The 22,418-nt window shown below is 38.5% G+C and overlaps 1 protein-coding gene, 2 non-coding genes and 1 pseudogene across 3 annotated transcripts; 3 read left to right on the top strand and 1 right to left on the bottom strand.

Moving 5' to 3' along the window:
* Positions 1–3,931: 3,931 nt before the first annotated feature.
* Positions 3,932–13,997, top strand: LOC149232163 (ABC transporter C family member 5-like). Its single transcript, XM_089381848.1, has 8 exons — positions 3,932–4,121; positions 4,461–4,634; positions 11,119–11,419; positions 11,606–11,757; positions 12,214–12,514; positions 12,701–12,852; positions 13,309–13,447; positions 13,682–13,997. The coding sequence occupies exons 1-8, from the start codon at positions 3,932–3,934 to the stop codon at positions 13,995–13,997; spliced, it is 1,725 nt and encodes a 574-aa protein (XP_089237974.1).
* On the top strand, positions 5,888–6,035 carry LOC149232164 (U4 spliceosomal RNA). Its single transcript, XR_016248522.1, has one exon. It is a non-coding gene; the product is annotated as a U4 spliceosomal RNA (small nuclear RNA).
* Positions 13,998–14,643: 646 nt separating the features above from the next.
* Positions 14,644–16,301, bottom strand: LOC149232162 (glyceraldehyde-3-phosphate dehydrogenase GAPCP2, chloroplastic-like; annotated as a pseudogene).
* Positions 16,302–21,398: 5,097 nt separating this feature from the next.
* On the top strand, positions 21,399–21,472 carry TRNAR-CCG (transfer RNA arginine (anticodon CCG)). The gene has a single exon. It is a non-coding gene; the product is annotated as a tRNA-Arg (tRNA).
* Positions 21,473–22,418: the final 946 nt, after the last annotated feature.

The raw sequence follows: 22,418 nt of genomic DNA, 5'->3' as shown, positions 1-22,418 counted from the left end.
GCTTCAGCGATCTTTTGATGGATGAAATTATGGGTACTTCCACTATCAATCAAGACTACTACTGGGCGATGTTTAAGAAAACCCCTGATTTTGAGAGTTTGAGGGGAAGAAATTCCTGCCAATGCATTTAGCGAAATAATTGGTTCATCAGATACAATCTCCTTTTGGTTATCTTCTTCGATCGCCTCCGGTTCCTCAAGTGGTGGATCTTCCTCGGTGGAGCTGTAGTCAGTGGCATCTATTTGAAAAAACTTGGGTTCTTTGCATTTATGACCCGGGGAATATTTTTCATCACAGTAGTAACATAGTCCTTGCTTCCTTCTTTCGGCCATTTCCGCAGGTGACACCTTTTGAATCTTAAGTGTCTGAGTCGTGTTGGGAGCCTGTGAGGGACGACCTTTAGCGGGGAAGTTGGGGCGGCTGGATTGGGCTGTTAATGCACGTTCCACCTTACGAGCTACCTCGAAAGCCTCTGTCCATGTGGGAGGGTGGTGGAGTAGAACCTAAGCTTTGATGGCTTCTTTAAGACCGCTGATAAAGCATTCCATGTAGAACTCATCTGTGAGACCCTTAGTGCGGAAGGCTAAGGCTTCAAAAGCAGTAATATATTCCTCCACTGTACCCGTCTGTCGGAGCTTAGTGAGACGCCCCAAAAAAGAGTCTTCCTGTTCAAAGCGATTTCGAAGAGCTTTGGCAAATTGGGCCCAATTCTGAAAATGTCCATTGCAACGCTGATGCCATTCCTTCCATTGCCATCGTTCATTGTCCAAGTACATGGTGCCCACCATAAGCTTAGTCCCCTCATCTATGATATGATTCAATTGGAAATACTACTCCATTTGTGCTAGCCATGCGAACGTGTGAGAACCGTCAAATTTATGCATATCCAACTTGGGAGGTCGCTGACTGGGTGGTGGATGGGTGTGCCAGACATGCGGAGAGTGGCTAGACTCACCCTCATGGTATGCATGGCCATTATACGCCTCCTCGTGGGCTGGCTCCTTGCCCTTCGAGAGTGCATCATGTATCTGGAGACTTATTCCTTTAAGCTCAAGTTGGATATCCTTCACCACAGTTTGGAGGGAGTTCACATGGTCTTCAATTTTGTCTATCCTTTCATTGGGCATCGCTTGAGCGCGAGTTTCTACCATACACCAACCTGATGAAAAATTGGGACCGCCTAAAATTTTTTTACTAAGAAATTGAATGGTACCACCGTGCTCAGCTCGTCGTCCTGATTCTGATGGGCTAGATCACCAATAAGCGCCCCGGAAGATCTCAGACTCTTTTTTTTTTATAGAAAACTCCTAATGGAGTTTTACTCCTTCCTGATCAATACTGCAGTCACCAAATCCTCAAAATGTCAATGCCGCCAAAAGTCCTGCGAAAAGTATATCCAGGTACAGGAATCCTTCACAACTACTCCGATCTGGTGGATCTGAGAGATCTGAATGGTGGAACAACTGCTGCTGCTGATCTGATGGAGCTGCGGGACTGATGTCTGCTGCTGTTGCACTTGCTGATCTGGAATAGATGATGTCTGATCCCCCGATAGAAAGGGAACTATGGTCTTGAGGAGTGTCAGGTGCTACAGATCGCAATATACATAAGGGTCTGACAGTAGTACTCGGCCCAATGTTTCAGGGCTCTAACTAAGGAGGGTCGACCATACCCTTAGCCGTACAACCCGACTACCCTATCGTATGGGCGAGTAATCTCTCCGAGTGCTGTTCTCGGTGTACTGTAGCCACAAGACGGCCGAAGGTTTATCTATGGCGAGGTTTCAAGGGAGCTAGGGGGCTTCCTATATATCCAGAGGGTACGTGGAAGACAGTCCGTGCGCGGTTCTGTCTAATGCGCTACTACTCGAAGGGGTACCCACAGGGGTTACAAGGGAGTCCAACAGACGTGACCACCTCTTGTATTTCCTGCGTGCATACCTCCCCAAATCCGCAGGTTTATGCGCTTAACGACAGATCCCGTGGTTTAAAGACGCCGGAACACGTCTCTAGCCAAAAAATTTTTGCTAAAAATTGGAGATCCCACCGAGCCCTGGAAAGTGCTCTGATACCACTTGTTATGCTCTTAACATGCAAAGTAATACCCAAACATAGAATATGTGAAGAAAAGATACCCAGAACACAGAATATGCGAAGAAAATATACCCAGAACACAGAATAGCAATGATTTTATTATTCAGAGAGAAATGTTCACAGGCCTCTTCGAGGGGGCAACCTCCAATAGAGCAGAGTTCGATTACAAAACAAGACACGATGCTCCTCGCAGGGAGTCTCTATCCTTTATATATGACTCATTCATGCAATACCACAGGCCAATACCGTGGGTTTTATTAATACCATCTATCTAATACTACCGCCCATTTGCAACTAACTGTGGTCCCGTCATTAATTGCGGGTTAACCACTTACAAATATTAATATGGGCTTTATTGACTCTTGACTATGACGTGATCCCATCACATAAATAAGGGGGTTAGGGTGGGACCCTAACTATAGAGATTAAAATCTATGATCCTAATGATAACATCCCAGTAGTGGGTGCACTGTTGGCCCCAACTTAGGCTAAACCTAGCTACTAAAAGAAAAAAGTTTTGTGGCCATCTTCTTTTGCTGCATAATCTAATGGCCTTCTTCAAAAATGAAACTTCCTTGCTAAAGGTAGAGTTGTATAACATAACAACTTATCAAAGTTGGAGTTTTTTTTTTTTTTAATTAATTAAAACTCTGGGGAAAAATATTATCATGTTATAAAATAAATAAAAATTGAATTGCTTTATAAAATTAAATAATGTTATGTTTAATATGAAACATAAGTTATTAAGTGCTTTTCATGGATGATCTCTCATAATTTGTGTAAATCTTGTTGTTCAACTCTTAAAGGTAAAATTGGATATGGTGTTCGTGTGTCAACTCTTGGATTAATAGGAGTTAGGAGTCGAGTGAGTGCACCTTACACTAGAAGAAATGAGCCATGTGTTGCCACTCTAACATGATTGCCCGTTTTGAAGAGTCATAGCAATTAGGAGGGGGCTTGCCACTAAGTTAGTAAGATGAGATGGAGAGAGCACTATGATAATTTTCCACCTAATTTTGTACATTGGAAAGAAGTTTTAAGGGTTTCCCTTATACATTTAGAAGTGGAGAATTCTCGAGAGCCTACTTAAAGATTGATGATCTCACCAAACATTGACCTTTACCCATTTAAAGATAGATAGAGCTGCCTTATGACCCATATAACCCACCATTGGACGTGAAGCATTTTCCATGGCTTGTTCATTTTATTACGCCAAATGTGTTCTCCCTATGGGCCTTGTATGTCTAAACACTGTTCATGCAAGCTAACCGGAGCAACCCATACACGTGGAAAGGATTACGGTCCTCATTTAGTTGACTGTGGATGGCGAGTAGCTTCCGCGGTTTGTCATCTTCACTATCCGTCTCATGGATCTCGTGCAACTCAGGCTATATGCGAGCCTACTCTTTCACTGTGGTTTCTTGTGCTTCAGTGGTATCATCTTGAGGACAAGCAAGGTGAAGGGAAGGTTTACAATGGTTTTAAGTCGGAAATCGATGAAATTAAGGAAATTGTGGAGCAACTGGGTGAGGCTGGTCTTTTCAGAGATGATTACAACAATGAAAAGTTGTTGAGTCAGTTCAACAAGTCTTCGTACTATGAGACAGATGAGGAGGAGCACGACGATGCTAAAGTGGCAAAGGATTTGGGGGATTTGTTGTAGAAATTCTTAGTCTCACTGAACAAAATTTGTTGTTTTCTCATAGAGATTTGTTGTCTTTTCTCTGAGATTGCATTGGATTGTGTCTGGTGTTGGGTAATGAAGGGAAAAAAGGAAGAACAAGGTCTTTTGGTGTGTATGGGAAGAGAGTAAGCGAGCGAGGAAGAAGTTGGGAATCATGGCATCCTTCATTAATGACACTCATCCAAACTCTCATTTCTCAATTACCTCAGCATCAGGGCAACCCCCTAGTGCAATACACAGGGGAAGGCCACCAAAATTTCAGGAGGGCCATCATCACCAGTGGAGCGCACAAAGAATTGTGGTGGGTGCAGGAGGAGCACGCAAGAGCAGCATCAATGGAGGAGGTATGTGTACACGTCCCGAGTTCCCCACATATTATTCAATCCCCGAATCCAATCCCTGACCCTAGGTTGAACTTGGTTCACATTTCTGTGGTAGGAGGTCCATTAGATTTGTGTCAAAAATGCATTTTGGCAGACCCAAAATCTGTTCAGGCAAACACAATAAACTTGTAGAGGTAGCTCTGGACCAGGCTCTCCACATTGACCCCAGGGACAATATTGCATCTCTGTTGACCTATTGGTCCCCCAAGCTTTCTGGTTTTGAGGATTATGCTTCCATTCTTAGGGAGATTGGAAATATAACATAATGCAAGAAGACAATTGAATGCTTTGGGTGGGTAGTTTCTCGTGAAAGGCGAAGAAATGAGCAAGGGGAACTGTTGAGCATTCTGATTAGCATTTTGGGTCAGCATGGGAGAGTGGGACTTGCAAGGCAAGTTTTTGGTAAAGCCAAGACAGAAGGCTATGGAAACACTTTTTATGCCTTCTCTACTGTCATCAGTGCTTATGGTAGCGGTATGTGCAAGGAAGCTATTGCCATCTTTGAGTCAATGAAGAGGTCTAGTTGTAAGCCAAACCTTATTTCTTATAATGTTGTCATTGATGCCTTTGCTAAGGGGAGTGTAGATTTCAAGCAAGCTTCAGAAGCTTTGGAGATCATAGAAATGCTAGGAGAAAATGAACACAACCTGTGGATCACAAATAAATTGGTGTTTAAGCAAACAAAGGAGCATATGGATCAAGGATGTGAAGTGGGTAGATTTAGTTGCAAATAATTAATAACATTAATTAATCAGAAAACAAGGCCTATGCAAAATGAAGCTGAAGGTTCAACATTAGTCCCACACGAAGCTGAATCTCCATATCTAATAGATGAGCATTACAAGATTGTTAGCAAAAAGTCTTGGAAGATGTGAGAAATCCCTTTGATCGAATTGATGATCTACATTTATGATGGCAATGAATCTCAACATGATGTTATTACACAGACTATCCAAGCTTTCTTTGAAGCACGGGATTTCATGGAAATTGCTGAACATTTCAATAAGAAAGCAACATTTGTGAGTTTTGTAGCTGACAAAATCTTCGACACTATTGAAAATATTTGGAAGAATTTCCCTTAAAATCCCATAAAATCAAGCATTCTACTGGAGTAAGAGATAAATATCACACTCAAGGGTATAGGTTCAAAGAAAGCAAACATCAAAGAAAGCCTAGTGGAGATTGAATCTCGCATAGAAAGCCAAGAAAAATAAACACCATCCCACCATAATTTGAATTACTGGATCCGCCTTACTGCAAAATAGAATGCATTCGAAAGCGTGGAAGCCATGAAATCATCAAAATCATCAGTGGATAAAATCCACAATTTACAATGCTCATTGGGAAAAGTTATCCGTGAATGCATGATCAAGAGTCTAGACATAACTTTGATAGAAAATTACAATAGATGGGCAAAGAATGGAAAGGAAACAATCTCGACTATTCATCCAACCCCACCCTCGTTGCCCCCATCTGAATCGTTGCTCACAAGAACCCTGAACCACTCGAGCAATAAGGCTTGCGAAAACCTCGCAGAGTCCAATCTTGAGCTTTCAACCTTCCTTTACAACTCTCGGTGCAATTGGTAGTAATTATTAGTAATGAGATCAAGAGATTATTTGCGAAAAAAAGGTGCTTACAATGCACTATCTGTCCCACATGTAAAAGAGAAATAAAATGACCCTAGAGGGGTGAGTATATCTTCGGGGAGGGAAAATAGATTCATTATCTTTGCGCTTGGGGCAATGACGCAGCTAGTGAGGTAAAACCGAGGCGCGTCAATTGCTGGTTGAAAACTATTTCCAACCCCCCTCGTTGGCCAGGGCCACGCCTTGGCCCTCGAGAATTTTTGAAGGGCTCACATTCAGTTTGGGCCCAACAAGTCTATAATATAAATTTCGAGTCTTGAATTGAAATGAATCATGGCTTATTTGCAAGCGACTGTACTTATCCAAGAGCATATCCCATAACGCAAGATGGGTCGAATTATTTGGGGTGTGCGAAGATTAAATCATAGTGCGATAGCGTAACAAACTGTTTGTCAAGATATTTTTGTGTAGATATTCTGATGATATTTTCTTTAGACTTAAATTGATGTCATCGAACATTTTACTACACAACAATGTGACCAATTGGAAGATTACATGTGATAACGGGTCTGCTCTAAGAAGATTCATAAAATCAGGTGATTCCGAAGGAGATTTGTAAAATTAGGTGAAGGGTCCGGTCCAAAGGGAGATTTGTAAAATTAGGTGAAGGGATCTCGCTCCAAGGAGGCTTGAAAAATTAGGTGAAGAGGGCCCGCTCTAAGGAGATTCGTGGAGATTTGTAAAATTAAGTGAAGCGGTCTCGTTCCAAGGAAGAATGTTTCTCTCTGTTGTTTTCTTCGAGTTCGTTGATGATCAGTTCATACCACTTTCGCCCATGGTCATTGGATGTGCCCTCTTTCCCTATGCATATACATATGTTCGATTATGTTAGGATTTGTCGAGGTTGGATCTTATTGTGCTGATGGCCCCGATTGGCTCTATCTCTTAATCGGTTCATGCTTTGGTTGTGTGTACAGTAGGCTCATTATTTCAAGGATGCAATCAAAGATTCCATTTACTAGTTGGTCTTTTCTTTGTGATTGTACCCTAATTAAATTTAATAGGAAATTTTAGAATAGGAATTGATGCAGTGATCTTGATGATCTCCTCGTGTTTCTTTGTAAATATGAATGATCAGAAATTGATGGTTTATTGTTGGTTGTATTTAAGTAGCTCTAAATATTGAAGTTTTTTGTTATTATGTTTATTTGTTTCTTTATATTGGAAGCCCATGTTAATGGTTTTTTATTCATAGATGTTAATGGTTTTTTATTCATAGTGATTACATTATTGTTTTTGGAAAAAAATATAGGAAACTAGATGTAGCAAGACTCTTTGAATGCTCATTACCTTGTTAAATCTATCTATCCTCATTTTCTAACCCTTGATAATAAATAGCTCCCTTGATAATAAATAGCTCGAGTCCACAACCCAATCGTAACCTTGCAAATCATAATGAACTTAACCATCCTTGCAAAATTCTTTTGAGCTCCTTTACAAAATCTAAAGTATGCAAGCCTTCAAATAAATTAGATTACATTTAGAGACACCCAACTTAGATTGGAAAAGTATCAATCCTAAAGTGAGAGAAGCTTTGATATTGATAGGGGTGTCACCTTCGCACTTCCTCTTGGAGATTTTCCTGATATTGCTAGTGACATCAACATTCTAGGAGGTAGATCTAGGTTCTAACACATTACAAAGGAAAAAGTTGGAAATCACAAAGTGTGAAAATTTAGTAGGAAGAAAATATTTGGTCACTGAGAAAGTTTGGCTATTTTCTTCACAAATTGAGCTCAATAAGAAAAAAGGTTTGTTACTTGTGAAAGGAGGGTGGCAAGTAATTTTCCTAGATTACAAGTAAAAACTTTTGCATGGCCATTGAGCACAAGTGAGACCATCTATCAAGAAAGGGTAGCTCTATAATAATGCTTAACAATGTCACATGACAAATGAGACAAAATAATGCTTTTGTGGATTACTTTGGAACCACAATCTCAAGTTACTAAGCAAAGAAGTAAGATTAAATATCAAGCAAAAGGGAGAAGACCAACGAGCAAAGGGAAGTTGAAAAGATTTCTTAGCAGCCTTGCTTGGTAGAAGGGTAAGACTCTTTCTCAACAAAGTGGCTTGTGACCAAATTCCCTACTCACCAACCAAGGGAGAAAGTGCTTCAATTGAGAAAAGAAGGAAGAATCCAAAAAATTTGGTCATGAATTGATATGACATTAGACAAGAAGTTGTAGTGATGGTAGGAAGCCACAAATGTGGTTGAGTGGGATTTTGTTAAAGGAAACAAAGGGACATCAAATGAAGATAATGGAGGAGGGAAAGAAAGAGCAATGTTTTTTTATCTAGTTGAATTTTACACTTACCAGTTCAATTTCTAGAGAAAAACCAAGAGTAAAAAGAGTAATAAGAAGGTTGAGTAGGGCAATAAAATTGTGTCGTGGTAGTTTTAGAGTCCAATCCATAGCACCATAAGATCAACACAATATCCCTTCATAGTCTATATTTCTAAAAGTCACTAAAGATCCAAAGGCACAACTATTTTCCTTACTAGAGTTTTACCCACACTAAATTATTCCCATGATAATGTATTCATTTTTTCATTATATGTGTGATTGTTCTATCGTGTTGACTTATTTTTTGAATGTTGAATTAATTGTAATAACAACACGCCTAAGCTAGATTATTGATCAAGTGACCCTATTTCTCCACCATTCATATTATATGGTCTTAAAAACGTTTCAAACAAATTATAATTTTAACTCCTTGAATAAGGGATGTTACTAGTAGTACCACTTCTCGAGTTGGTGTTGATTTAAAGATTTTGGTTGTGATGGTGCCAATTTATCAAGACCACATATTCAAATAGGTTGTAATTTTAAGCATGAAAAAAAGGGTGTGCTACTAGTACCGCCAATTCTTAATTTGAGGGTTGATTTTAAGTTTTTGGTTGGAAAAAATATCAGTTTTTAATGCTACTATTGCAAAAACAATTATTTTTTCTTAAATAAGAACACTTATATTTTATATTAGATAGTAGTTGTAGCCACAATGCTTAACATAATAATACAAAAATATGATCATTGTCCAAAAAGACATCAAACAAAATTATCCAAAACTTGGAATTCACTAACATAAGAAACAAAACATCCTTCACAAAGGATTTTGGATAACTACTACTTGTATAAATTTTGTAAAAATTCCTAATATCAAACAAAATTTGTAAAACATTAAACACTAGTACTAAATAAAGGCATGTTGACTATATGCTTCCTCTTAGTTCTTTGTGTATTTCCACATCTTCTTCTTCTTCTTGCACAATCTCATATTCTTTAACCTCCTTCACTATGGACCCAATTGATAGCCTAACATTTGAAGTAGGATTTATAACCAGAGTCGTAATGATTTGTTGAATAACAACACACTCAAAATGAAAATCAATGTTTCTAAATTCCTCTTGGGAATTCATCCTACTAGTAATATGGAAAATCAAATTCCTATCATCAATGATGAAATGTTCTTGCCTCATCAAAGTTATGTGGATGTCAATGTTCTCACACAATGGACATCTCCTAGAATTCCCTTAGACTCATTTTGAAGGCACTACATAATATCTATAGAAACCCCATACCACGACTCACTGCTAACAATCTATCATTAATAACTACATGTCTCCTTTCCAACATTCCGTCAAGTAATTGAAAACATAGCAAAAGATCATCAATTTGTGAGATTCAACCACTAAACTTTGTTTTTCAGCATAGAGGGGGGAGATACCATAGGCTTCAAGAAAAAGAAAGGAATTCTAGACCAATAAACCAAGAAATCAATCACATTAAAATTAATGAACCAAATGGGGCTAAGCAACCTATTAATATGAAGCCACTAAGTAAAGTTGTGTAAACTAGGATATTACAAAAGCAAACTGAAAACCCACAAAAGAGAACCAGAACCCAATTCAAAGCCTTAATTCAGAAAAGGATGAAATAGAGCAAGGAACCATAAAACAATAAACCATAAAAGTCCCCAGATTTTAGACCTAAATCCAAATCCCTTATCCTACCTATAATAAAAGTCAAACCCAAGTGCAATTGATCAACTTGATCCCACATTAAAATGTTGAGTGTGTGAGGGTACCATAAAGGTAACATGGTAAATCTTTTGCTAACTAATGTGTTATTTATCTCTCATACCACTCCAATTTATGAATTTGGTCTATAATTTAAGGGATGGGGAGAATGAAACCCCTGTTTTTGTTCTTTAAGGCATCTAGTGACTTCCTTTCTAATTCTTATAAGTGACCCTCTTGGTCAAGCTCCCTTAGTGTTTAACACCTTGAAACCTAATGGATTCATGTCTTATTCTCTTATAATTCAACCTTATTGGTTGAGCTTCCTTAATATTTAACACATTGAAACTTAAGGACTTCTTTTCTTATTCACTTAATAATTCTTATAAGCTTGCCATCACCCTAGGGGCTTCCTTTCTTATTCTCTTAATAATATTTATAAACTTGCCATCACCCTAGAGACTTCTTTTCTTATTCTCTTAATAATTCTTATAAACTTTTCCATCACTTAAAAAGAGACTCTAAACATCAAATATATAATTATTTTTTAATTCCAAATTGCAAAAAATATTTTAATATAAATTTCATCAATTAATCTTCCTACTTAAAATACATCAATACTTCTACTTAAAATACATCAATACTTCTACTTAATTATTTGATACTCCACCCAAATTTATTCAATAATATTTTCTTAATTTCCTCGGAAAAAATCCTTCGCACCTATCATCCCTATAAAATATATTAGTTTTAAGTTTTTAATTTTAATTTAAAATTAAAAAAAACACTTAATAAATGTAAAATCTCTAAAACCTTTTCTAATCGAATAACATTATAATAAAGATTAAGTCAATAAATAACATTATAATAAAGAGTCAGTTAGTTATAATAAAGGGTTGTTACATTATTTTTATAATAATATTTTTGGTTGCACTAATTTAGTCACTTTAGATTTCTTTGTGAACGGAGAGTGAAGTTGTCCAATAACGAGCTGATTAAAATGATGAATTAAACAAGGATGGCTGCGAAGCAGCTAGTCCCTGCACATAGTTCCATCTAGCCGCCTTTGAATTCGTATAGCAGCACTATATGCCGACAGTTTCCGAACTAGATCAGGAGATTCAGAGTTGATGTTTGAAGGCAAATAAGCAGCTTGGCTTTCAACCAGGTTTTCTTCCCGGAAATCTCAAGCCTAACATTTCTTTAGGCTTCTTTAAGAAGTGCTAGCAAGAGCTAAGAGCAAAATGCAGCAAGAAGACTTTAGAGGTTGATGACGTACCAAATGTTGCAGGCAAGGATACTGCTGAAGAGTCATATCGAGGACTTGAAACCAACTGGTGCTGCCAAAAGGTCGAGACAAATATACAGAACCCATCAATGCTAAAGGCCATTCTGTCATCTGTTTGGAAGGGAATGATAATCAATGCTTTGTTTGCAGCCATATTTAGCTGTGCAACATATATAGGTCCATATCTGATAAACTTGTTCGTAGAGTACTTGGGAGGAACAGAGCATTTTTCCTATGAAGGCTATGTGCTGGCCTCTGTTTTCTTTGGTGCAAAGATGATTGAGTCATTGGCCCAGAGACAATGGTATTTTGGAGCCCAGCAGCTTGGGAAACCATATATCTACGTAGGCTCCAAGAGCTGAGAAGGGTTGAACAGGGCAGGCACTGTGAAGGTCAGTGGTACCATAGCTTATGTTCCACAGTCTCCATGGATTCAAAGTGGGAAAATTGAAGATAACATCTTATTCAGGAACAAGATGAATAAAACCAGGTATGAAGGTGTACTTGAAGCATGTGTTCTGAAGAAAGACCTAGAATTGTTTTCTCATGGGGATCAAACAGAGATTGGTGAAAGAGGCATCAATTTGAGTGGTGGACAAAAGCAAAGGCTGCAGCTTGCTCGAGCAATCTACCAGGATGCAGGTATCTATGGATTTACTATTAATATACAACAAGATACACAAGAACATTGAGCAATCCCATGATCATAATTTCCATATCTCCTTGTTTTGTTCACCATTATAAAAGAAATGAAGAGTTACAATTGAAAACAACCTTATTCTTTCACAAGTTTCAAAAATTACCTGAAACTCAAAAGAGACCCTTAAGTACTGAAAATTTATCTTGACAAATATGAAAAGTTAAAATAAAGTTTAATGCGATAATAATTCTTTAAAAGTGTCATAGAGTCCTTAAAAATGGAAAACTACTGTAGTCACTGGACAATCCCATTAATATTTTTCTTGTACTACAATGGACTAAATTCAGCTTGATGAATGTAGCAAAATCAAAGGCCCCATTGTAGTCACATGAGAAACAACGCCATGCAACAAACTGAACTGAAGACTTTAGAGGTTGATGACGTACCAAATGTTGCAGGCAAGGATACTGCTGAAGAGTCATATCGAGGACTTGAAACCAACTGGTGCTGCCAAAAGGTCGAGACAAATATACAGAACCCATCAATGCTAAAGGCCATTCTGTCATCTGTTTGGAAGGGAATGATAATCAATGCTTTGTTTGCAGCCATATTTAGCTGTGCAACATATATAGGTCCATATCTGATAAACTTGTTCGTAGAGTACTTGGGAGGAACAAAGCATTTTTCCAACGAAGGCTATGTGCTGGCCTCTGTTTTCTTTGGTGCAAAAATGATTGAGTCATTGGCCCAGAGACAATGGTATTTTGGAGCCCAGCAGCTTGGGAAACCATATATCTACGTAGGCTCCAAGAGCTGAGAAGGGTTGAACAGGGTAGGCACTGTGAAGGTCAGTGGTACCATAGCTTATGTTCCACAGTCTCCATGGATTCAAAGTGGGAAAATTGAAGATAACATCTTATTCAGGAACAAGATGAATAAAACCAGGTATGAAGGTGTACTTGAAGCATGTGTTCTGAAGAAAGACCTAGAATTGTTTTCTCATGGGGATCAAACAGAGATTGGTGAAAGAGGCATCAATTTGAGTGGTGGACAAAAGCAAAGGCTGCAGCTTGCTCGAGCAATCTACCAGGATGCAGGTATCTATGGATTTACTATTAATATACAACAAGATACACAAGAACATTGAGCAATCCCATGATCATAATTTCCATATCTCCTTGTTTTGTTCACCATTATAAAAGAAATGAAGAGTTACAATTGAAAACAACCTTATTCTTTCAGAAGTTTCAAAAATTACCTGAAACTCAAAAGAGACCCTTAAGTACTGAAAATTTATCTTGACAAATATGAAAAGTTAAAATAAAGTTTAATGCGATAATAATTCTTTAAAAGTGTCATAGAGTCCTTAAAACTGGAAAACTACTGTAGTCACTGGACAATCCCATCAGTATTTTTCTTGTACTACAATGGACTAAATTCAGCTTGATGAATGTAGCAAAATCAAAGGCCCCATTGTAGTCACATGAGAAACAACGCCATGCAACAAACTGAACTGAAGACTTTAGAGGTTGATGACGTACCAAATGTTGCAGGCAAGGATACTGCTGAAGAGTCATATCGAGGACTTGAAACCAACTGGTGCTACCAAAAGGTCGAGACAAATATACAGAACCCATCAATGCTAAAGACCATTCTGTCATCTGTTTGGAAGGGAATGATAATCAATGCTTTGTTTGCATCCATATTTAGCTGTGCAACATATATAGGTCCATATCTGATAAACTTGTTCGTAGAGTACTTGGGAGGAACATAGCATTTTTCCTATGAAGGCTATGTGCTGGCCTCTGTTTTCTTTGGTGCAAAGATGATTGAGTCATTGGCCCAGAGACAATGGTATTTTGGAGCCCAGCAGCTTGGGAAACCATATATCTACGTAAGCTCCAAGAGCTGAGAAGGGTTGAACAGGGCAGGCACTGTGAAGGTCAGTGGTACCATAGCTTATGTTCCACAGTCTCCATGGATTCAAAGTGGGAAAATTGAAGATAACATCTTATTCAGGAACAAGATGAATAAAACCAGGTATGAAGGTGTACTTGAAGCATGTGTTCTGAAGAAAGACCTAGAATTGTTTTCTCATGGGGATCAAACAGAGATTGGTGAAAGAGGCATCAATTTGAGTGGTGGACAAAAGCAAAGGCTGCAGCTTGCTCGAGCAATCTACCAGGATGCAGGTATCTATGGATTTACTATTAATATACAACAAGATACACAAGAACATTGAGCAATCCCATGATCATAATTTCCATATCTCCTTGTTTTGTTCACCATTATAAAAGAAATGAAGAGTTACAATTGAAAACAACCTTATTCTTTCAGAAGTTTCAAAAATTACCTGAAACTCAAAAGAGACCCTTAAGTACTGAAAATTTATCTTGACAAATATGAAAAGTTAAAATAAAGTTTAATGCGATAATAATTCTTTAAAAGTGTCATAGAGTCCTTAAAACTGGAAAACTACTGTAGTCACTGGACAATCCCATCAGTATTTTTCTTGTACTACAATGGACTAAATTCAGCTTGATGAATGTAGCAAAATCAAAGGCCCCATTGTAGTCACATGAGAAACAACGCCATGCAACAAAATGAACTTCCTTGATGTGAATCCGACCTTTATGACAGGTAACAAACTTCAGCAATGGTCAGCAAGTTCCCCGGGGGCTATCTCAGTGACTGTAACCCATGGCAAACATAACCTTCTTCACAGGCCTCAAAATATCAGGTTCAAAACTTGTAAGATTGATTCAAAACTTGGAGATGTATAGTTCAACTATGCTATATTAAAAATTCTTAATAGCAACTGTGGCATTGAACACAAATGCAAATCATCTGGACTCCACACAACACGGTTGACAGATACACCCGGTTCCTTAACAAGTGCTGCCTGCAGTCCCAGTGCAAAAGATTAAACTGATTGCATCATACATACAGTGCAAGTTGAACAAAAAATCCAGATCCACAACTGAGACATTGGGTGTTGGTACACCGAAAGCCATTCCAGTTAGCTTTCCATTCAACTCTGGAAGGACCTTCCCAACTGCCTGTAGCTATTTATAGAAATTTCATTTCTTTGTCAGATATATACATTTAACAAAAAACAAATTACAGGTACAAGAACTGAATACACATCAGATAATAACATAAGAAATTCATAACAACTTTATTATCATTTTAAATTCAGGACTTAAAACAAAGAGGCCCATGCCTACCTATTGTTGCATGAACAGTGGTCATGAGGGCCTCAGCAATACCAAATTCTTCATTCACCACCTGTAGCCAGTCCATGAGTATTCGTTTCAGTTTTTACGGTGAGCTAATTTTGACACATAGTTATGACTCAATGACAATGTTTACAGGAAGTACATTTGTCGATGGAAAAATATAGATGCAACAATCTTAAGTACATTTGTCGATGGAAAACTATAGATGCAAACAAAAAAAATACAAAAATTACCACAAAAAATATACCTTAAGATGTGCAGAAGCCTTCTCGGGTGTTGTAAAAGCTCCAGATGATTCTACAACATAATCAGCTCCATAGTTACCCCAGGGAATCTCTGAAGGATCCTTGTAGCAGTGGTTTCCAAGAGACCATAGCATCATTATTCTCTAAATCATAATTATCAGTGTTTATTTACACATTGGTTAATGTTAAGGGGCATACCTTTTAGAATTGACAGTAATACTGTGACCATCAATTTCAAGAGTCGTATCATCAACAATATTCAAGCTCCCTTTGTATACCCCATGAGTTGAATCATACTTAAACATGTAAGCCTGCCAGCCACAACCGCAAAACAGAAGTTTAGCCAAATTTCGGTCAATAGGAATGCTACAGTAATGCTTTAAAAGAAAATTCAGAACGGTATAAGGCACAAGAACAAATTCCATCAAGTTAAAGTTCAAAGTATGCACTGAAATTAACCCAAGGAACTTGCTCAACATAGAGAAATTATCCTACAGCAATTGCTTGCATGCTAAGTAACAAATTGCTAGAGTCAAGCACACCTTACAATCCAGAGAAATAAAGTCACTTAAACAAAAACATCGTTATGCAAAAGCCCATGGCAATCAAAAGATCTGCTCAAAAGAATCAATGAGGGTGTGTTTTACACACCCATGGCAAGAAACCGAGAGTCTAACGAGAGATGGTCGGATCAAGACTGGGCAAATACGGACGTGGTAATAAACAGGCTAGTAATAAAAAGAAAAAACGAATAATTAAAAGTTATATAAAAAATTATTAAATAAAATAATATGACAATTAGAATATATAAATATATAAAAGTCGCCACAGCTGGACCGCTGGACTTCATGCTACCGCATGGATACCAAGTGTCGCGTTACCTGCACCCTAAGATCGCCATGATCGAGCGACGAAGCTGGAATACGTTGTAAGTAAAGATAAGAAATCAAAGAACCATCCAGTATATGCCGTATAGGAATACCTGGGATGTTTCAGCCTCTGTGTTGATCCTGACGGTACAGAAAAGCCAGAGAACTTTCCTGCGCGTCTTTCTGCCTTCATTTTCCAGAGATAATTGGTATCTCAGACTGCCGGCTCCCGCTCAGAAAGGCCTTGCCCTGTTTAATTTAATCGTCTTCTTCTGCGCTTAGATGTGACAGAGAATTCTAGATTTTAGGGGTGCCCTGTGTTCGATTTTGCGATGGCAATGGAGAAACAGAAAGAGACAGAGAAGGAATATCCAGGCCCTGGATTTATTTCAAGCTGCAAGGGAGCTAAATTTTTCATGAAGACGATTATAATTATGGGTTTTTTGCTTATAGCAGGCCACTATTTTCTATTTGGAAGACAAGATTTCTCCTCCTGTAAATCTCTGGCACAAGCATTTCTCCAGGGAGATTCGAACCCTGGTGCATACAGTGTCGAAATCAGAAAAACACAGCTGAAGGATATGATCATGGCAAGTAAAATGCATAATACTAGTATTGTCATGAACAGCACCAGCAGAATCACTGAGTTAATTCATGTGAAAGAAGATCCGAACAAGAGGGTGTTTCGTCCTTATGGGAATGCTGCATACTTGTTTATCCAAATGGGGGCATACAGAGGAGGTCCAGCCACGTTTGCTGTAGTTGGGCTTGCTTCCAAGCCTCTCCATGTTTATGGAAAGCCACGATTTGAATGTGAATGGATCCCCAAGAATTCGTCTTCTGGAAGATTAATAAAGGGCAAGGCCTACAAAATGCTAGAGCGTGGGCACCGATGACAATGGTGGAGAGCTCATTCTTCACGCAATCCATGGCGACGAGTTTGGAAAACCAGAGAGGATCGTTGCTCTCGAGGAAGAAAAAGGTAGCTACAATGGCTCTGTTTATAGCCAGGCTCCTCCCTATGATTATCTCTACTGTGGTTCCTCCCTGTATGGTGACCTGAGTGCTCAGAGAATGAGGGAGTGGATGGCTTATCATGCCAAATTATTTGGGCCTAGGTCGCATTTTGTTTTTCACGATGCAGGTGGAGTGCATCCCCAGGTTAGAAAGGTGTTGGAGCCATGGATCAGGGCAGGTCGAGTGACATTGCAGGATGTAACAGAGCAGGAACAATATGATGGGTATTACCATAATCAGTTCCTTATTGTGAACGATAGTTTGCATAGGTACAAATTCATGGCGAATTGGACTTTCTTCTTCGATGTAGATGAGTATTTGTATATTCCCCGTAGGAAAACACTGAAAGCAATATTCCATGTCCAATAAGCTTTGCTTGCAGAATAAACTGGACAGCAGCTCGGCCAACAGTACTTATTCCAGGTAAGACCCATTATATTTTCAATTAAATAGTAGTAAAGATTCGATTATGGTTTTTGGATTTGAAATTCAATGTGATAATTCTGTTGTGCAGGGAATGGGGATTTGAGAACTTACAGTTTGTCATGGATTCGATACAACAGGTCGCAGGTTCGAAGCCCCGCAACCGACGTTTTCGCGAACCAGACATTTGAGGGCCTCACGACCTGCCAGGCCATGCGAGAGCAGAATCCAAGGTACGGCATTAACGATTTAACGCCTGGAATTAAACTCGTTGCGCCCCTTCGCTGCGCGTGCCCGACTGCTAAACAGGTCGCCAAAGGCATCAAGCTTATTCTCTCCTACATCGCAGATCCGGACGACAATGACGATATAATCACAGAAAAGTTCAATATAGTTCATGCAGATTTCATCTCACAGCTGTTGAACCATGGTGCATCATGGCATGCACCAGCTGCCAATGCAGGACATTGTAACAGGGAACATGGAGCTTTATTAAACCTTCGCATACCCCGGCGGAAGTAATGCTAACATTAAAACCAGACACCCGTGACGGTTAGCGAAAATGCACCGCGCTTATAGCTTTTAAGCTATGGTCGAGCCTCTTCCGCCTCGGGAAGAGGCCAAATAAGATGGCCAAGCTAAGGTGCGAATGAAACTTAGAGGCCAAATAAGATGGCCAAGCTAAGGTGCGAATGAAACTTAGGCATATCCCCGCTCTAACCGCTGTATAACAGAGAAGGAAAGGGGTGAACTAATGCTAAGTCGGGTCATATCGATTACTATAGTCCCTGCCGGATGCCAGATGGCAGGGACTAATAAGAGTGTAAGAGTATAATTTTGATAGGATGTATGTATCAATACCATTTACTTTAACAAAAAATTGTTGAGGAAAAGTAAGTATGCATTTTAGAAAGATAATTTGATGAAAAATCATACGTATTATATTTATATATAATTTAGTTTTGTTTTTCTCAAAATAAACCAATTTTCCCCACGACGGCAAGGAGCCAGAAGATCTACTACTTTAATGTCTGTTTCGAAGATGGATAATTTTGTATCCAACTCTGTAAATGCGGGAGCAGGTCTATGAACAGGAGATGTTATGCAAGCATTTACAGGACCCAAATTATCGACAGGTTCTCCAAGAACATTGAAAATTCGTCTGAGAGTAGCTCCACCAACTGGAACACTTAGAGGAGCTCCCGTGTCAATCACTCTCATTCCTCTCGTCAAACCATTTGTATCACTCATAGCTACAGCTCTAACCTTATGATTTCCTAATAATTGTTGTACCTCACAAGTAACTTGAATTTCTTGACCAGCTGTACCTTGACCTTTAACTGTCAATGATTTGTAAATATTAGGCATATTACCTGGAGGAAAAGAGACATCCAATACTAGGCCAATGATTTGAGCAATACGTCCCACATTTTTTTCTACACGTGCGGAAACCCCAAGAACAAGAGGAATTTTTCTCATACAAAAATGGAAATTATTTCCATGAAGAATATATAAATATGATTTTGCCAATATCATCAATAAAAAAAAATGTTCCATATTGGGTCGATCAGACCAGTAAATAGTAAATGGAAGTTACCACCTTGGTAAAATCCAACTTTATTGAAAAGTTTAAATTCATCCATATTTGGAATATGAAGTAGGTAGATGGATATGAATAAGGATCATGAGGAAGTCTTCGATTTATCTATAACTAGAACCAATTTCTCCATAACTAAAACCGAAAATACTTAAAAATTATGTCCAGATCATTTGTGAAATATGAAACTTGATATTCATGACCTTTCTCTCATTGATCATTATCTCTTCTCTTCATACGCACATCTGTATATGTATTTTCGGACAATTCACACCATTATGGTCAAAGGTCAATTCGGTTCCTTGATTTCATTCATGAACTAGTTTAACCACTGAAAGGTTCTCGGGTCAATCCATGGAGGAAGAACTTCAAGAGCAAAGATTAGGTTGCTTCATACATAAAGAACATTATACAATGAGAGTGTATCTAGCACCCCAATAATAGACGACTTTTTGTAGGATATTTTTGTAAAAATTGATTGTTTACGTTCGGTCCATGTCGAGCAGACCTCATCCTTGCGAGAAATAATTATTAATAAAGGAGGGGCTTATGTCACCAAAAACAAAGACTAAAGCTAGTGTCGGATTCAAAGCTAGTGTTAAAGATTACAGATTAACTTATTATACTCCTGAATATCAGACCAAAGATACATATATCTTGGCAGCATTCCGAGTAACTCCTCAACCCGGGGTGCCACCTGAAGAAGCGGGAGCAGCAGTAGTTGCTGAATCTTCCACCGCTACATGGACCACTATTTGGACCGATGGAATTACTAGTCTCGATCGTTACAAGGCGCGATGCTATGACATCGAGCCCGTTCCTGGAGAGGAGACTCAATTTATTGCCTATGTAGCTCACCCCTTAGACCTTTTCGAAGAAGGTTCTGTTACTAACTTGTTCACTTCCATTGTAGGTAATGTATTTGGATTCAAGGCCCTACGGGCTCTACGTTTGGAAGATTTGCAGATTCCCCCTGCTTATTCCAAAACTTTTCAGGGTCCACCTCATGGTATCCAAGTTGAAAGAGATAAATTGAACAAATATGGTCGTCCTTTATTGGGATGTACTATCAAACCAAAATTGGGTCTATCAGCCAAAAACTATGGTAGAGCAGTTTACGAATGTCTCCGCGGTGGACTCAATTTTACTAAGGATGATGAGAACATAAATTCCCAACCATTCATGCGCTGGAGAGATCGTTTTGTCTTTTGTGCAGAAGCAATTTATAAGGCTCAGGCTGAGACGGGTGAAATTAAGGGACATTATTTGAATGCTACTGTAGGTACATGTGAAGAAATGATAAAAAGGGCAGTATTTGCAAGAGAATTGGGAGTTCCTATCATTATGCATGACTACCTAACGGGAGGTTTTACTGCAAATACTTCTTTGGCTCATTATTGCCAAGACAACAGCCTACTTCTTCACATTCACCGCGCGATGCATGTAGTTATTGACAGACAAAGAAATCATGGTATGCATTTCCGGGTACTGGCTAAAGCATTGCGTATGTCCAGTGGAGATCATATTCACGCCGGTACTGTAGTAGGTAAACTTGAAGGGGAACGAGACGTAACTTTAGGGTTTGTTGATCTACTATGTGATGATTTTATCGAAAAAGATCGAAGTCGTGGTATTTACTTCACTCAAGATTGGGTATCTATGCTAGGTGTTATGCCCGTAGTTTCAGGAGGTATTCACGTTTGGCATATGCCTGCTCTGACTCAGATCTTTGGGGATGATTCCGTACTACAGTTTGGTGGGGGAACTTTGGGACATCCTTGGGGAAATTCACCTGGTGCAGTAGCTAATCGAGTTGCTCTAGAAGCTTGTGTACAAGCTCGTAATGAAGGACGTGATCTTGCTCGTGAAGGTAATGAAGTGATCCGTGAAGCTTGTAGGAGTCCTGAACTAGCTACTGCTTGTGAAGTATGGAAGGAGATCAAATTTGAATTTGATGTGATTGATCGCTTGTAATCCAATGAATTTCGTTATACCAATCGGACTCGGCCTAATCTTTTACTACTACCCCAAATATTAGTCCAAATCGTGAGCGGAGATATGGGATTTCAGATATCAATATATGGAATTTCCATATATTAATATCTATATATCAATATCTATATAGATATTGATATATAGATATTTCCAAGGTTAAATATCTCAGACAGAGTTATTTATGAATTTTTTTTTGGGTCAAGCATTCAATAACGAATCCTATTCATCCTTTACAATGATCTTATAGATCATTCGATAGGGTTGGTAGCTCAGTGGATTAGAGCTCATGGTTCCGGACCATGAAGTCAAGGGTTCAAATCCCTTCTAGCCCAAAAGATGTTGTATTTTAAAGAAAAATTCCTTTCCATCGCGGTATAGGAGAGAGTCTTTCTTTATAATAGAATAAAGTAGTTTATCATAATCCCGGATCGATACTTCAGATTCCTAATCAATAATGAATGGAAATGATTTCTCAATGATTCATTCCACTATTGATTAATAATTTTCATCATTGTATTTATACTTATACGACTTCTCTTCATACAAAATAAGATAGGAAAAGTAACAATTTTCACCTTTATATGGAAGGAAAACTCTATGTCTATAAAGGAGTGGTTCGAAGACAAGCATAAAATAACTGAATTACTAAAAAATTCGGTTGAAAGGGATAGTAAGGATTCCAATGAGACGAAGAAAAACAAGAATAAAAGTATTTATTACGCTAAAATAAAGAAGTTATGGGCTCAATGTGATAATTGCGAGAACTTGCTATATCTCAGATTCTTGAAAGAGAATCAAAATGTTTGTAAAGAATATGGATATTATCTGCAAATGAATAGTTCAGATAGAATAGAACTTCCAATTGATCGTGACACTTGGCGTCCTATGGATGAAGACATGTACACTCTAGATGTTTTTCAATTTTATTCTAAGAATGAACCTTCTCGTTCTGATAATCTTAATTCCTAGGATGAATCTTATAAGGATCATATCACTTTCTATCAAATAGAGATAGGTTTAACTGATGCTATTCAAACAGGCATAGGTCAATTAAATGGTCTTACTATCGCACTCAGAGTTATGGATTTTCAGTTCATGGGAGGTAGTATGGGCTTTGTAGTAGGTGAGAAAAGAAAGCGTCTGATCGAGTGCGCTACCGCAGAATATCTTCCATTAATTATGGTGTGTGCTTCCGGAGGAGCACGTATGCAAGAAGGAAGTTTTAGTTTAATGCAAATGGCTAAAATAGCTTCTGCATTATATATTCATCAGAAGGAG

The sequence above is a fragment of the Pinus tabuliformis genome, chromosome J (assembly GCF_031772625.1).
Source record: "Pinus tabuliformis cultivar Carrire ecotype Pingquan chromosome J, CPIR1, whole genome shotgun sequence".
In the NCBI taxonomy this organism is placed as follows: Eukaryota; Viridiplantae; Streptophyta; class Pinopsida; order Pinales; family Pinaceae; genus Pinus; species Pinus tabuliformis.
This window is presented reverse-complemented; position numbering and strand designations above follow the sequence as displayed.

What these genes read in the sequence shown, in the direction of transcription:
- LOC149232163 (XM_089381848.1), top strand. Translation starts at nt 3,932, where the DNA reads ATGGCATCCTTCATTAATGACACTCATCCAAACTCTCATTTCTCAATT. An exon ending in CATCAGTGCTTATGGTAGCG is followed by an intron (nt 4,635 to 11,118) that starts GTATGTGCAAGG and finishes CAAATGTTGCAG; the next exon opens with GCAAGGATACTGCTGAAGAG. An exon ending in AGCAATCTACCAGGATGCAG is followed by an intron (nt 11,758 to 12,213) that starts GTATCTATGGAT and finishes CAAATGTTGCAG; the next exon opens with GCAAGGATACTGCTGAAGAG.